Source organism: Antedon bifida, chromosome 1, assembly GCF_963402885.1.
Source record: "Antedon bifida chromosome 1, ecAntBifi1.1, whole genome shotgun sequence".
NCBI classification, from domain to species: Eukaryota; Metazoa; Echinodermata; class Crinoidea; order Comatulida; family Antedonidae; genus Antedon; species Antedon bifida.
In genome coordinates, this window is record NC_136226.1 from 6335410 (window position 1) to 6352494 (window position 17085).

General features: G+C 31.2%; 3 protein-coding genes across 3 annotated transcripts; 2 read left to right on the forward strand and 1 right to left on the reverse strand.

The window, feature by feature from the left end:
- Nucleotides 1-373: 373 nt before the first annotated feature.
- Nucleotides 374-4655, reverse strand: LOC144852903 (all trans-polyprenyl-diphosphate synthase PDSS1-like). Its single transcript, XM_078710966.1, has 9 exons — nt 4499-4655; nt 4003-4091; nt 3363-3459; nt 2783-2916; nt 2303-2559; nt 2008-2117; nt 1458-1652; nt 1210-1290; nt 374-966 (listed from the first exon to the last, which is right to left on the reverse strand). The coding sequence occupies exons 1-9, from the start codon at nt 4646-4648 to the stop codon at nt 826-828; spliced, it is 1254 nt and encodes a 417-aa protein (XP_078567092.1). The 5' UTR covers nt 4649-4655; the 3' UTR covers nt 374-825.
- A 280-nt stretch (nt 4656-4935) lies between these two features.
- On the forward strand, nt 4936-11425 carry LOC144852914 (ankyrin repeat and MYND domain-containing protein 2-like). The gene is made up of 10 exons (XM_078710977.1): nt 4936-5087; nt 5343-5407; nt 5620-5758; nt 6050-6223; nt 6346-6431; nt 7665-7873; nt 8376-8508; nt 8878-9003; nt 9126-9351; nt 9766-11425. The coding sequence occupies exons 1-10, from the start codon at nt 5021-5023 to the stop codon at nt 9960-9962; spliced, it is 1422 nt and encodes a 473-aa protein (XP_078567103.1). The 5' UTR covers nt 4936-5020; the 3' UTR covers nt 9963-11425.
- Nucleotides 11426-11538: 113 nt separating this feature from the next.
- Nucleotides 11539-16928, forward strand: LOC144839521 (charged multivesicular body protein 5-like). The gene is made up of 7 exons (XM_078694924.1): nt 11539-11724; nt 12823-12927; nt 13088-13134; nt 13295-13460; nt 13890-13998; nt 14816-14934; nt 15393-16928. The coding sequence occupies exons 1-7, from the start codon at nt 11656-11658 to the stop codon at nt 15441-15443; spliced, it is 666 nt and encodes a 221-aa protein (XP_078551050.1). The 5' UTR covers nt 11539-11655; the 3' UTR covers nt 15444-16928.
- The last annotated feature ends 157 nt before the right edge of the window (nt 16929-17085 follow it).

Here is a 17085-nt window from a genome sequence, read left to right on the forward strand (position 1 = left end):
TGTATGGCCTGTACTGTATGCAAACATGTTTAGTTGCTTAAGTTCTTGGTGTTAGTATCAATAGGTGGTATATATCTATTGTAATTTTTAGTCGCGTGGACGACGCGACTCTATAGTTCACTATGTCGGTCGGTTGGTCGGTCTGTCTGTCTGTCTGTCTGTCCGTCTGTCGGTCTGTCTGTCTGTCCGGTATCACTATGCATTGTAGCACGCGACTTAATGGCTGTTGGCCTTGTTTAAATTTATATCGTATATTGATAAATAATTCTATGTAGTTAAGTTGTTCGTGGGCCCCAGACATATCATGTTATGCTGACTGCTTTTGGGGTCTCAGGAAATGAAGTACAGTACTGTAATTATTTGATCGCACATGTTTACATGTTCTAACACTTTATTAGTTAGTGAATAACACTACAGCATATCTACAGTCTATCAAAATTTTTATAAGCACATTCAAAATAAAATATAATTTTTGGAAAATAAATTTGACAGTATCCCTCTAATAAAAGACTCTTGGCAATTTAAATATGTCAGCTCGATTTTTAGTTTTAATTGAAAATCGTAATTATTTTAAAGTGTAACAATTATTGCAATTTTTGGCACCTTTAAATAAGTATGTCACATATGTTGGTTTAAATATCACAATTATTTTACTGTAATTCTGATTATTCAGTTTGGGTAGATTTTAAACACCTAACTGTTCACAATGAATCAGAATTGTTTTTTTGAGCACAGACACGTAAATTTAAAGTCTTCAATTGGAGGGTACTCATTGTGAGGTAGACCTCATATAATTGCATTAATAAAATATATTGATATAAAATGTTATTTTAATCGACTAATTACATATTTTGCTAGACTAATTAAGGCAGCTTGTTCTGGAGATGATTTTAATTGTTTTATTTGTCTTACAGCCTCGTCACAGTGTCGTTGGGCTAGAAACCTTGTCTGCTCTATTCCATCACTCTGTAAAGAATACAATTTATTATAGTAACTTATTGGTCAAACCATTGCGATTTATACTATGAATTTAACTACTGTATCCCCATACCGGACTCTCTGAAAACCGGAAACTCTCCCAATACCAGACTTTTCTTGACGTCCAAAAAGACCCAAATTCATTGTTACCATCAAAAACACATTCTGAATACCAGACCAGGTGTCTGATATTGGAAGAGTTAACTGTAATATGAAAACAACCGTCTTTACCTTTTGGACAGCTAATCTAGCTTTTTCAACATCACCCTTTTCTTTAAAACGTCTCATAATCATATCATCAAGTTCAGGAAACTACGAAAATAAATGCTCATTAATATTTAATCCAAAAGTAGAAAGAATATACCATTCGTGCAATTTTGTGTTTTCAAGACAAACATATTCTGGCTGGATCCTGAACCTATTGTGCTGTTAATGTGAAAAATCATAATAAACATTTACAGTGGCTGTGTTTCATTTACCTTGTCAGCAGCAAACAAAACAGGTGCTGTTGCTAGGCCTAACTTTAAATCGGCTGTTGTTGGCTTCCCAAATGTCACACTAGATGATTCAAAATCGAGGACGTCATCTATCAGCTGGAAAGCCATGCCTATATTACGTCCAAAGCTGTAGGCTACATCGCAAACTTCAGGAGGACTGTCCCCAAGAATAGCAGCCTAGAAATAATAATAATAATAATATAACTTTATTGTCTTTCTTTTTCTCGATGAGTATTTCTTCCATTGTATGTAGTAATTTAAAAAGGCTTACTGCATAGTATTGTTTATGATATAAAACATAACAAGCAAAACATTTCTTTTCTAAATCTCAATACCTTTATTGAGCAAGCCCAATAAAAAAATGATCCAATATTTGTGTAAAAAAACAAAAAGTTTCTTGCAGGATTTAAACCAACCTCTTAATTAATACATGATCATAGTAAATTTTATTCAAATATAATTTTACTGTAGGGCTGTATATAAATCATAAATAAACAAAGATTATTTATAGAAAAAGGTTGAGAATACTCACTGCTTTGCAGCTGTTTGATATTAAACTGGCTGTTTTCTTGTAAGTTTTTAAGAGGTAGTGATGAAAACGTTCATTCTTGTCTTCTTTAGAACCAAGTTGCATAAACTCACCTGAAAATAAATGTTGCAGTGGAATTAATAATTTGAAATTAATAGAGGAGGCGGGGGAGGTGACTTGAATCAGGGAGAAACATATTTGGAAACTTGCTATATTAAGCTAATTAAACTTTTTTAATGTAAGAAAAGAGGTGACTGAAAATTACTGTCTGTGAATAAGATAGGTCGACTCATCTTACCTCGAACCAAGTCTTCAATGACTTGGCTTAGCACAACTATAACTTCTTCATTCCTAAGCCTAGCTAGTAGACCCGACGCTACCGATAGCACATAATCCCCAGCCAAAATTGCTTTCTTCTCGCCCCAAATCTTACACACTGTAGGCTTGCTTCGTCTAGTAGGTGAGGCATCGATGACATCATCATGAATGAGACTGGCAGTGTGGATCATTTCAGTAATCATGGCTAGTCTGTATTGGGAGTCTAAAATTGTTTTCCTAGGATAAAAATAAACATTTCAATTTTAATTCACAAGATATTCAAGTACAAAAACAATATAAATAAATGAGAAAGCTTCTCTTTCAATATTTGAATTCTGATTCATGAACACACTGCCCTCTATTGACATATACCCATACAACTTTTGTATACGCCAATGAAAACTTTGTTGGGTCCTGATGGTGTCCCCTTATTAGGTGTTCTACTTTATTGAATTCTTACCTATGACCCTGGTTACTCTGACTATTGCATGCCTTTGACATGAGGATTACAAGCATAGGACGAAAGGCCTTGCCCTCTCCATCAAAATGGTACCGTGATATTGCCCTCAATTCATCAACCGGGGTCTTCAATTCCTATAAAAAAGAAAAGTGACATTTGTTTATTTAAATTTTATGATTATTTAATAATCAAAGCTGTTCAGAGACAATAAATATCGACAACAACATAAAAAAACATACTTATACAGTAAACTCTCCCAATGGGCTGGCCATTGAAATATGTCTGGTTTTCTGAAAATTCTGGTATTGAGAATGTGTTTTTAATGGTAAAGAGAAATCTGGGACCTTTTGGCTTCGAGGAAAGTCTGGTATTGGGAGAGTTGACTGTATCATTATCATTATTTTTCTTTATTTCTCTAAAAATTATCTTCATCATTGTACCGATTTTATGTGGTCAACGACAACAAACTAAACATAATTTACACATGCTATGTTAGTACAGCAATATGTGATAACAATACACAGAAATTAATTGAAAACATATGGAGTAGGTAATTAACAATGTATTGTTTATTTCAAACCTTTTGTATATGTGAACATAGCAGTGATAGGTCTTCTTTTGAAAGTACATCTATTGTTTCATTAACTGATGGAGAGTTAAGACTGGTACAATATCTTCTAGAAACACAAATTTAAAACCAAAATTTATACAATAATACATAATTTTATGAACAGTTTACTTTCAGTTATAATGTAATTAATAATATAATTAATGTGTTAACTTTATCTGTAAATAATAGAAATTAATTAATGTATAATTAATTATATTATTAATGTTCAATTTCAATTAAATTCAATTTTAACACTACACAATTTTACAGTGTGGAGACCCAATTCGATAGTGCTTAGCACTCATGTTGTAATTGTCATGTATTATATGATGTATTTTGTGCTTGAATATTGAATGAAAAAAAAAAAATAATAAACTAAAAATAGTGTTCTGATTGTAATGACCCTAATAAAAATATTTTGTGTATATAAATCAATTTTCTTGTGCTACACTACGAATTTAAAAAAAATTAATTTTCCAGATTGATCACATAAGAAACCATGATTTTGTATAAAATAATATATTTAAGATTTGATAAAGAGGCTTAATATAATATTAATAATGCTGGAAACCCCACACACAATCTTTAAAGTAAAATAAAAATAGTTTACCTCAATTTTGTTCTTATATTTCCTGAGTTAATTTGAGGTGTAGTATTTGAGGTTGAATGATTACATTTTGTTAGAAATGGTAGTTGTTTCTGTTGAGAGAAATAAGATACCGTGAGTTAGAGTTTTAGTAGTATTTAAAAATAATGGGCTTTGGACCACTTTCAATCTAAGTTAAGTATAAGTTCAAAGTTTGTCCTTACAAACATTAATATTAATAATTATATGTTTAGACTAATCTGATCATTCTTTCATATAGGCCTACTTTAAAAAATTGATATCATGCAAGTGTAGGCCACTTCTTATTTTTATTATTTTGATATCTATTTGTCAGTCGCTAGTTGTTCTGCAATTGTTTAAAATAAGTCCTAGGCCTGGACTAACTATTTACATATTTTATGTTCGCCTGAGAAACTCGCTTTCATGGGCGACAAAAATGGCGGGTTGGAATAAGAAGAAAGCCTAGCATATTCAATTACCATATATAAGTGTTACTTACCAGCTTATAACATGGTGTGCACTGCCGCAAACAATAAGAACAATGAGTGTTTACTAAATATTTAGGTACATTTGGCTGTACTTTCGGAACTAATAAAACTGTCATCAAATTACGAAAACCTTGTACTCGATTAGTTTTCCGTAACCACATGGAAGTCGCCATTTTGAAGGAATTAGAAGAGATATTGCCAGAACAAATAAACATGGGCAAACCACAAAATTAATTAATTTTCACAAATTTATTATATCATATCTAAATTGTTCACGTTTGTGTCAAAATTAAAATCACTACCTACTGTATGTATAAATTGCATGGTTAAATTATACTTATACTTGTATATTATGTAATAATCCGAATAATTTCATTATATTTGTTACTAAAGTTGAACATTTCCTGGCAAAAGTTGTTGTTATCAACTCACGACAGTTCCAGAAATTTATTTGGTCACCGTGATTTACGGATCGAAGACAACATTTATATTACAGTTTATTTCTAAAATCTGCTTAACTACGATTTTGAAAAATGGCTGCACCTAAAGCTGGAGAACTGTCTGAACATGAAAAACTTATTTTTAAGAACATCGAAACAGGTAAGTTTCAGCATTTTATCCGACAATAAGATGGATGTCATCATCACAAAACTGATTGAGATGGCTGTGTGAGGTGAGTGCGTGTAGCGAGTTTTGTTGTGGAGGAGCACTAAAAAAGGTTGATGTTGGAATAATTGATATGTACAATATGAAAGGCTGGCTTTTTTACATATAGGCCCACACATGGAAACGCATATTTTGTTGGTGCTAACAAATGTAAACAAAGAAATCTGTGATGTTTTTGTTATTCTTCAGGTAATGTGAATATGGTTCGTACCTTGCTGCCTGAGTCTGATGTACGTATTGACTGTCTTGATGAGGTAAAGTAAAGTTCCTTTTTTTTTAAACAATTATTGTTTCAATGATTTCTACCTCAATAATGGAAATGTTTGCATAATTATGTAATTAATATTTTACATTATCCCATTACCTGAATATTTTAACTTATAATATTTTTTTCTGCATTGCTCTGTCAATGAATAAATGCTTTTTATGATTGTTGAAGTAAAGTAATAATCTTTTTTTTTTCTAGCATGGTATGACGCCTCTGCAACATAGCGCATTTAAGGGCAACACTGAGCTGCTACAATTGCTCTTAGCCCACGGTGCCGATGTCAACAATAACAGACACGAAAATGCCTACACTGCGCTTATGTTTGCTGCCATCTCAGGTTCGTTGAAAATAGATTTAATGGGATTATTTAATCAATTTAATTTATTGATTGAAACGGGAATCTATATTTATAAACTTTCCTTTCCCTTTTTAAATTTGGTGAACATAAACAGGGAGGTCAATTCAGAGGTCAACCTAATAGATATTTCTTTCTTTTACCCAGTTCAGTTCATAGTGTAGCAGTTCAATACACACAGGGTATAAGCAAAAATCAATTGTGATTTGTTTTAAAAATAATAATATATCACTGCAATAAAATGCTAATGTTGTTTCATGTGAATTTTTTTAGGCCACCAAGGTATTACAAAGTTATTGTTAGAATCAGGAGCAAAGACCACATTAGTGAACTCTGTAGGCCGAACAGCAGCCCAGATGGCTGCCTTCGTTGGCCAGCATTCTTGTGTCAGTATCATCAACAATTTCTTTTCACGGGAAAAACTTGAGTATTACACTAAAATTCATGGTAAGTTTAAAAAATGAAATGATTATCAATACTGGCCATCTAGGTATTTTAAGTCAAAAAGGTTGTTATGGATCATGCAGTATGTTCATCATGAAATAAAATCTGTTATGTTTTTTATATAGGATTTGAAAAAGAGCCGAAATTACCCCCTCACTTGAGTGGATGTGTTTACAATCTTGTCCTCATTAACAATCTGAATCCAGTCAAGGTTAGTATCATATTCAATTTGACAAAAAGAGTCGACTATCTAAAAATCATCCTTATTTAATGCTTTTTAAAGCTCTGTCTACGCTATCAAACTTTATGTGACAACAAAATGTGATGTGCCCATATATTAGACATCATGATGTCATTTCACACTACTATATTTTGGCATATCAATATCATATTTGGGCACATCGCACTTTTTTTGTCAAACTAGTTTGATAGTGTAGACAGGACTTTAGTTATGCTTTTGCAATTGATTTTATTGAAATAGCATGTCATAATTATCTCATATAGTGTATACAAAGCTCTTTCTGAGGAACCGCGTTGCTGATATTCGTTAGTTAATTAGTAAAAGTGGTTGCTAATGCAATAGAAATTGAAGAATTTAGATGGTTTAGATGTAGATTTTTAATATCATGACAGATTGGACGACCTTCCGATTACGTAATCCAGTTGTGTTAACCAATCATCGTACTGTAAGGCTGCTAAAATTAATCAAAATTTTGTTTTGTTATTTCTGTAGTTTAATTATGTCTATTCATTACATTAGCATTCCTTGTTGTCAACAAATATGTTCGTTACCAAGGAAATTTTATGGTTGTTATGAGTAACGATACTTTACCATATTTTAATCTTAGTATAATATATAAGTATTAAACGTAATAATATTCTTGTATGCTACTGCAGCAGTAGAGCAGCTCTTCTCAGGTTTATGATAATGTTTAAAATGAATGTTCATCATTTTAGATTTATCATCTATGTTATTATGTCTCTGAAGTTTCATATAAATGATAAAAAATTACAAATACAGCTCACAATTTCTAAACAAAATGTAATTTCAAATTATAACTGATCTTATTATAATAGGAATAGAAACCAATTATTTGCTGTGATATTATAAATATGTACCTGTAGTAGCAAATTAAGCATTTCAGTAAATTTGAAATCATAACATTATTCTGTACAATGCATTATATACAATTATTATTCTTCAGCAACAAACATCAGTACAGAGTTTTGTTTTGTTTTCAGAACTAATACACCTGGTGTACCGCAAACTTTATATCAACAAAAATATGCCTTTAGACTTCTTCAAATTTCCAACTAAGTGTCCTCCCGCTCACTGTAAATGATCAAATCATCACTTTCATATTTATTAAATTTCTATCTAGCAATTCTAGAAAATAAGATTTAATGTTAAATAAATATAAACATATTTTTTTTTCTCTCACAGATTTGTCTGTTTGCATCTAAACATGAAGAGTTATTGAACAACGCAATACGTATTGCGAAAGTTTTAGACTGCATTTGTGAACAGCAAATGAAACAAAAGGAAACAAACGAGGTATTAGCAATGAAAATGCATTACTTTGCAAGCATCCTACGTACATGCCACAAGTACTTAGTTGAAAGAGGCGAAACTGTCCATCATTTGATCAAATAGTAAGTTGTTAAGCTCTGTCTACACTATCAAATTGACAACAAATGTGATGTGCTCTTATATGGACATGATGATGTCATATCACTACCATATTTGAGCATATCACTACCGTATTTGGACACATCACACTTTTTTTTTAAAAACTAGTTCTATAGTGTAGACAGAGCTTTATTCTACAGTATATTCACTATCATACTCCTTTGACATAAACACCATGGATAAACTCCAGAGTTTTTTCACGGTGTCACTGACTTTTTTCTTCTCTGTTAGATAAAATATTTGATGTTGTAATTTGTTGAATTAAATATATATATTTACAAAGAAAAGGACTGCAGTTAAATGACCTACGAGATTAGAAAAATTAGCGACAAGATGGACCAAACTGGACTATAACTTTTTTTTAAATTGAAAGGTTCAGAGTTAATTAAGATAATTGGAAAAAAAAACACAAGGATTGTACAGTTCAACATTTCTAGAAATTCTCAATTAAATTTTTGTTCAAAGCTTGTTACAGGGAAGAGAAGCTGATGGTGCCCAACTAGGTATGGACAGATACCTGCGATTAACAATAAGAGACTTTCCCTACCATGAAGCAACTCTGTTTCAACAGCTGGTTCGGAGTCTAGCTGATCAAAGTGTAAGTTAATTTACTCATCAGTGTTAGTATTTACAGCATAAATCTGCATGTTTCTTGTTATTTGTACATGGGACCAACAGCTTCACATCCCATCTGAAGGGAGAGGAAATGAAAGTACAGTATCTTACCTAAAGGATACAATCAATATGAGAGACAGACCTGAACCCATGAATGAATGCTAGTCTGATCTCTTACCATTATGCCATAACACTCCCTGAAAGAAAGGTCTATACAGCACTCGATATTCCCAAGGAGTCTCCCATCCAAGTACTTTATGGCGGGTAAGATAGCCAGCCTGTTCTGTTTCAGTAGATAATAGTAGTTTTATTAGTTTAAACAGCTATAATAAGAATTGTTTTTTCCCTTTAGAATGAGCCTGCAGCTCTTGCCTGTTTAACACAAGTTATAAATGGTCTACACATGGCAACAGATGAAAAGATTTGCTCAACATGTGGAGATGCAGGAGCCCAGAAGAAATGTTCTGCCTGTAAAATGGTAAATGTATAAGATGATTACAATATGCTGCCTCACTTGGTGAAAACAATGTTAAATAGTCAAATCCAGAAGGAGAAAAACACCAAAAAAAATAAAAAATTCATTTTATTTATTTATTTTAGTGCAATTATTGTGACCAGGCCTGTCAAAAACTTCATTGGTTCACTCACAAAAAAGTCTGCAAACATTTAGTAGAGGCAGAAAAGAAAAGAGCACTTGATGAAGAAAATAGGAAAAAGATGGCAGGGAATAAAAAAGAACAGGATGATCAAGCTACAGATGGAACGAAAGAAGGAGCGAAGGAAGGCCAAGAAAGTAAAGAAGTTGAGGCAAAGAAGGGCCTTGGAGGTACGGTTTAGATGATTACTTCGATCATGTCAAAATTATTCTACTGCAATTTACCACATTTTATTTACTTTAATAATATTGATTTTTATATGGGTTGTGGTTCACTGCAATAATCAGTATACAATTACCAAATTTAAATGTTTAGGCCCTATCCAGCAGACTTATGCTCCAAATGACAGCCCTGAGAATTCATTTTCTTAACTTCTCATTTTTCAACTTGGTCACGGTTCACTGCATAAAACATAAGATCTGGCCCAGGGCCGGCCTAACTTTATGAAGTGTTTACACTTATCTATTGCCGACCCAGGGGCAGTCCTGGGCCGGCCCAAATCGTAAGTGTAAATGGAGTCTAGGATGACCAAAATATACTAATCCAAAACTGATATATATATTTTCTTGCTTTCCTGTTTTCAGCATCTGAAGCTGCCACTGCAGACAAGATTCCAAAAGAGGTAGGAGCAAATGGAGATCATCATTCAAAGGTCAAAGGTGATATGAAAGGGTTGTCAATAGATGACATCAAATTGAGCGAGGATATTAAGAAAATGATGATGAACAGTGCTGGAAAGAAGATACCCATGGGATGTCCGTTTTCAGGGATGGGAAAATAGTGCATATGAAATATTTGAAACATGGTTATATATTTACTGGTACATAGTGCTTTGCTCACTATCTATGTATAGTCAATGATGCGTGACACGCCTCTAAACTCTAAACCCTCTGCAGATTATGATTGGTGCAATTCTGTTTAAGTAAACTACAGTGTTTTCAAAAGGTATGCTATTATGTAGTGCAGTTGAGAATTCACCAACCTTGTGTCAGCATTGGAGGTCTGCCACTGTTGCTATTGCACTATGTCATTATTTTAACATTTGTTATGTTGTACCGTCTGTGATTTTTGTTTTAATTGAGAGATTGAAGCTTATTCTCGATAAGCTCTTCTCTGCCATATCTCTCCAGGATTCACCTGTGTGTATAAATGTTTGTTGATAATGTGTTGTTTCAATTGTAATATTTAAGTACAAAATGTAATACTGTTGTTAAGTCTTCACAGTTATAATAATTATATGCAAATGAGCATCTGGGTGCTTGCATAATTTGTTAACATCATAAGGGCACACATTTGAATGAGAACATTTTCATAGAAATGAGTTTGAGATGGAATATCATATTATTTAGAATATATTTCCATGTATATTATTTACATTGAAGAAGTGTAGTGTTCATGTTTTAAAATAGTTTAAACAACCAAAGCACCCATCCTAGAGTTTCCCTGTTATGTTGAAAGAGAGAACATACATAGAAAGAGGTGCTCAGTCATGCAAATATTGACATGATGAATATAGAATTGTACAGATATGCTGTTGGTAAATTCCTTGTTTAGAATTAATTGTTTGATGTTGTAAAGATTTAAAGTTAAAAAATACATTACATTCGGTGCAGTGTTGTATGGTGGCTATGATCTGGGGATGCATTTGTACATCCCCTGCTTACTCGTATTTTATAAACCAATTTTAAGAAAACTATGTATACAGACATGACAAAGCATTTAGAGCGGGATTTAGAGTTTCTGTCTAGAATCTCAAATAGTAGGCCTAGAGCTCTGCGAAATAGATATGTTAAACGCACAGACGCTAACAATAAAATGGTATACAGTTTTATAAATATAATTATTTACAAGAAACATTTATATCTTGCTTCTATTTTTTTAAGTACGTACTTAATTATTACCAAGATTTCGTTTTGGGACAGTTAGAGGAAGGAGGTGTTAATTTTATACAAAGATTACTCGGTGTATGTTTATAAGACCAGTATACACTGTTCCGTTCATATCAGGACTGTCATCCCTCCTTTTTGCAATAGATTTTGATGGATTGGCACGTTACAAATTGAATTCATTTCGTTTGTTTCAAAATCTTTTGTGTCCTTTGTCATTGCATATTCTCTCATGAAATTGTAGGCTATTGTTGATTTAGTTCCATGAAAACTGTTACTGTAATAAAACTGAATTTGTATGCTGACAAAATAAACTTCACTGGCCAAATATTGTACTGTACATAATATATAAATTAAAAATGAATACAAAGCATATTTCTTTTATAAACTTTTTTTTTTGTAATTTATGGTTCTTCTAAATCGAGATAGATAGAGGGGGTAAATTATAAATTACGTCATGCCTTAAAAAACAACAACAGAGAGAGAGGCTGATATCCCGTGTTGGCGAGTCAGCAAAATAAACATTCTTTTAAACAACCTATAACTGATCATTTTTCCAATTAATTTCAAGTAATTACAGCATACAAGATGAATAGATTATTTGGAAGTTCAAAGCCAAAGGCTCCTCCGCCAAACATGAGTGACTGTATCAAGAACGTAAGTTACAAATGTCCATTTATTTCCTGCAAAAAAATGCTGAGCTAGGCTAGGCCTAGCCTAGACTTTTACTTATAGATGTTATTCTTGTTGTCACTGCTAAATGTCGTGACCAGCCTGTCATGACCTACACCTTTTATACTATAGCTTGGCCTAGCGTAATACTGTATAGTTAGGTTTTATATCTTTTACTTTTATATATTATTTAAGATAGCGCCTCTCCTCCATCAATATTCCCCTGGTTGGTATATTTTTATTACTATTTTTATTAAAATGTATTAATTAAAGATGTATTGTCCCTTTGACTAATTCCAAAAAAATAAAAAATAACAGATTTTGAAAAAAGGTGGGTCATTTTGAATTATCATAATAGTTATTAACTATCACCAAAAATTTGTCGAAAAAAAAATCATAAATATATATAAATAGAAAATACAGACGTTTTTTTGTTTAAAAAATAACTCTGACTTCCAGTCAAAGTTTTCGATCAAAACATACCCCATAATGAAACGCGCTTGTTTGGCTATTCTGTATGCATAATCATAAAACTTCCTCACGATCTGTGTGAAAATACCTTCTCAACCGTGACGAGTTGTAATTAATCCTAATTAGCATATGCATAATGCGTACTAGTGGTTTGAAATCTTTGTTTACTTTCGCTCGCGACGATTTTCCAGACGAAATGTAATCAAACTAATTTACCTTTTAATTACGTAAACTTGTTGCTTTTGGCTCAAATTTTCGGCTTAAAGTGAATAACTTTAATATTACTTTGATATGGCCAATTTAAATTTAGAATATTTTGACCTTCATTTTTTTGTGGTTCAAGGGACAATACATCTTTAAGAATAAAAATACTAAATAGTAATACTTAATAGGGCCTAGCCTAGGCTAGATAAAACAGAAAATGCATAATTCTAGCCTACTTTTGTTTTGTTGGTATGTGGCAACGAAGCATATTATTATTACTACTAGACCTAATTAATTATTAGTCCATAATAGTAATACTGTAGTAGTGTAGTAGCAAATAGAAATACCCTAGCCAGTCTATAAAATAACGCTTGAAATAAATGTCGTTTTTATGTTTTCCTTCATTAGGTTGACTCAAGATCAGATTCTATAGAGAAAAAGATAGCCAAACTGGATATGGAACTAAAGAAGTACAAAGACCAAATGAAGAAAATGAGAGATGGCCCATCCAAGGTAAACTGTCATACATTGATATAATTAATATATTACAAAATTATGCATTTGGATTTGGGTTTATAATTTAAACATTTCACTGCTGGATAATGCCTCAAAAGATGCCTTAATAACATTGTTATGTTTTACTAGAAAATTGTTATTTTTTTTATCTTTACAGAATATGGTTAAACAAAGAGCAATGCGTGTTCTTAAGCAAAAAAAAATGTAAGTCAGTACTGCGTCAACCGTGTTTATCCAGGTTATACAGTGAACATGACAAATTATTTATTTACAGTTAATATGTACACCTATGCACCATATAGAATCTATCTACTGCAATATATAGAAATAAGAAAGATTATATTGAATTTATGATTTATTAAAGGTATGAGCAACAAATGGAGAACCTTCGAAATCAATCTTTCAATATGGAACAGGCTAATTTTGCCACACAGACACTGAAAGACACAAAGACAACAGTGGATGCCATGAAACTAGGAGTTAAAGAGATGAAAAAGGAGTACAAGAAAGTTGATCTTGATCAAATAGAGGTTAGATACAATGTATAGTATAATAACTAACGAGTGTAGCTTTCCAATGTTTTTGAAAAAGCAAACAAGTTGCACCAATAATTGGTCAGATATTTGCCATACTCTGACTTAATACTAAGTATAAGTATGTAGATTTACAACATATTACTGATTAACTTACATTAATCATGTCATATTGTAGAATGAATGAATGAATAAAAGTGTGGTTCAAGCCACAAAAGAAAAAAAAAAGTATATTTGAGAATACTTAACAAATATATGCAATGTGCAAGTCATTCTTGGGTGGAACTTGAACTCATGACCTCCAGATCGCTAGCATGGCGTTCATACATCTAAACTTTCACTATTATTCAATAAACTAGATAGGATTGTTGACACTGCAGCCTTTCTACAAAGATCTGTAGATTCTTATTTTTCTTAATGCTTTAGGATTTGCAAGATGATATGGAGGACATGATGGAACAGGCAAATGAGGTTCAGGAAATGATGGGAAGGACTTATGGAACGCCTGAGCTGGATGAAGCTGATCTGGAAGCAGGTGAGTCCCATAGATGACGGTTTCAACTTTTAAAATTACTCCATATTTACATCTTTACAGTACAAACACTGTTTGAAGAGTAATTTAAGAGTTTTAACATCATTTTTTTCATATAGTTTGTTTATATGTATATTGTAATGTATACAAGCACAGGGGAATAGGATAATATCATATATTATCATATATTATAATAATTTGGTATCCGATTATAATAATTTTAATAATGTATATACTACTAATATACTATTAATAATCTTAAATAATAATAATAATAATAATTACGTACTTAATTTTATTTATTTAACGAATTATATAGTATTTTGTGTTTTATAGTATATAGTTATTTTTCTATACTGTTTATAATTGTGCCTCTTTTACTTTAAATTTGTATTTTGATTGTAAGCAAACGTTTTCAGCCAATGGCTGCTGTTTTGTATATGTGTTTTATACCTAAATAAATAAATAAATAAATATTAAGTTACAAGTTTGGAATTATAAACTGGATGAGATGATGTATTCAGTAAATTGCTATCTGAAAATATATAGTCTGAAAATTAAGATATGGCATACCTAGAAATATCACAAAAAAAATTCCTAAAATTTCATGGTGGGACTTGTGAGTTATGGAGCCTCATTGTCGCTTTAGCAGTCGCAGACTTTATGCCAAATAAATATATGGTGGGAGATGTGTTTTAACGTCACCCCACCGGGCTAGGTATATAACATAATAACCGATAATGTGGTGGAAAAACCACTTGTATTAAAGTTGTATTGTTCATTTATTTGGTGGAATTAAGCCTGTATATTTTGTTTATAGAACTTGATGCACTTGGTGATGAAATGTTCCTTGATGAAGATAATTCCTATTTAGATGAAGCTATCAGTGCTCCTTCAGTACCAGAATCAGAAATTGGAGGGGACTCAGTTGCTTCTAAGGTATGTTCTGACATTACAAATGTTACCAGATTTTGATTCCCATCCAAATTGCATGTTTCCATTACTGCTCTGTGTATGTAAAAACATTTTTATAATTTAAACTTTAATAAAAAACTTTTTCAATTTGTTTCCATTTTCAAGTTTTTGTTTTATTATTTTCCTCCATAATAGCAATAAAACAGAAGAAAAAATGAATATAACTTACAACAAATAATATAAATAAATAATTTAGCTTAATTTCTTAAAATTGTTATTGTATTTTATATCATGGAGGATTCCTCAATGGTTGTAGCCATTCATACATTTAAAATAATCCGTTTTTATATGTATTTCAATATCGGATTATTCAATTATATTAGACTTATTTTGTACAATAATGGTATTTCCCATTAATAAAATCTATCCAAGTAATTGTTTGGTATCATTGTAAACATTAAAACACATTTTTTATTTTATAGGATGGAGTAGCTGTTGATGAGTTTGGCCTGCCTCAGATTCCAGCATCCTAATCATTAAAAATGGAATTTTATACTTGAATAAAACATTGTTTGGTTCGTAAATAATATGAAGGGGTCAATTTACTTTCTTTAGGTCACAGGAATGACCCCTGCCGTTTATTTATGTAGCTGGTTATGTTATACATTGTTTTGATATTTGTTTAAAACAAATTTAAGCCTGTAAACTTACCCATGGAATAGTTTTATAATGTTTAACTGTAAATATGTTGCCCTATGGTAAACACTGAATTAGGCATTGCCTCAACTTGTGAACAAGTTTCATCGGATTTCAATTTAACATATAGATTTATTTTGAGGTAAATCTTTACTTTTACTTCTGTCAAAATTGCTGTTTCCTTGCCAACTTCCTGATAACTAGACGAACAATTTTGAGACACAAATAAAAATAGGGATTCACCTCAAAATAAATTTGTTAAATTATGCAATAACAATATAATTTATTTTTATGAATGCTAAAGTCTAAACAAAAATAAACCATTCATCATCTTAAACGCTAATCGTCGTTAGACATTCTGCGTCTCACCTGAGTATGTTTGCCATCCATATATTATAAGTTTTAATATAAAAATAATATCTATAATACAGTATAATAATAAATACTTTATTTTAACACAGAAAAGCTTATATCAGCACAAAGGTGTTCTTCTACAAGCCTGTGATCAACTTAATACATTACTAATTTTAAAATAGTGAAAGAGAGAAATATATAAATGTAAAATTATGCCAATATTTTTTTTTAAGTATTTAAATTTGTGGCAAGCTAATTCTACAACCCAGTATACATTATTTTGCACTGTTCATAAAACTCAAATTGTTGGATGGAACACAATGGCCATTTATACATAATAATAATAATAATAATAAATACTTTATTTTAACACGGAAAAGCTTGTGTCACCATAAAGGTGTTCTTCTACAAGGCCGTGATCAACTAACAGTAGTACATTACACATTTAAAAATAACAAATTTTAAAAATAACAAATTTTAAAAATAACAAATTAGAGAACAAAAATATATGAACAGAAACCTTAATTACATTTGTGATAAGAGTACAAAATAAATAATAAATCACACCAATAATTTTTTGAAAGTATTTAAATTTGTGGCATTTTGCATTGGTTTTTTTAGAGTATTCCATAAACTAGCACCATGATATGAAAAACTTTTTTTTTTTTATTCTGTTTTGGGTTTATTCAATTTTAATCATCACATCACTTTCAAATTGCGGATTGTACAGTATATATATTTAAAATTACACGGTATAAAGCACATTATAATTTACATATGTTTATATTAGAGAAATTTTTAATTTTGTTAATTGTTGAATGCATGTATTTTGTATTATGAAGGGATAGGTGTTTTGTGTAATACCATGTGCTAAAGTTTTAAAAGAACTTTTTGTGTTTTATTTATCAATAAATATTATCAATGTATGTATACAGATATTGATAAATAAACTCTTCTACATACCCATATTTACCTGCATTATTTTTATTTGCTTGTACAGTACTTAAGTTTCATCCGATTCACTGAAAATTTAAATTAATGTTGGCCTAGAACTACATAGATCTTTTCTTGTCTACATCTTTTTAAGAAAAGATCATGTATGATGTGAGATATCGTCATGTACTC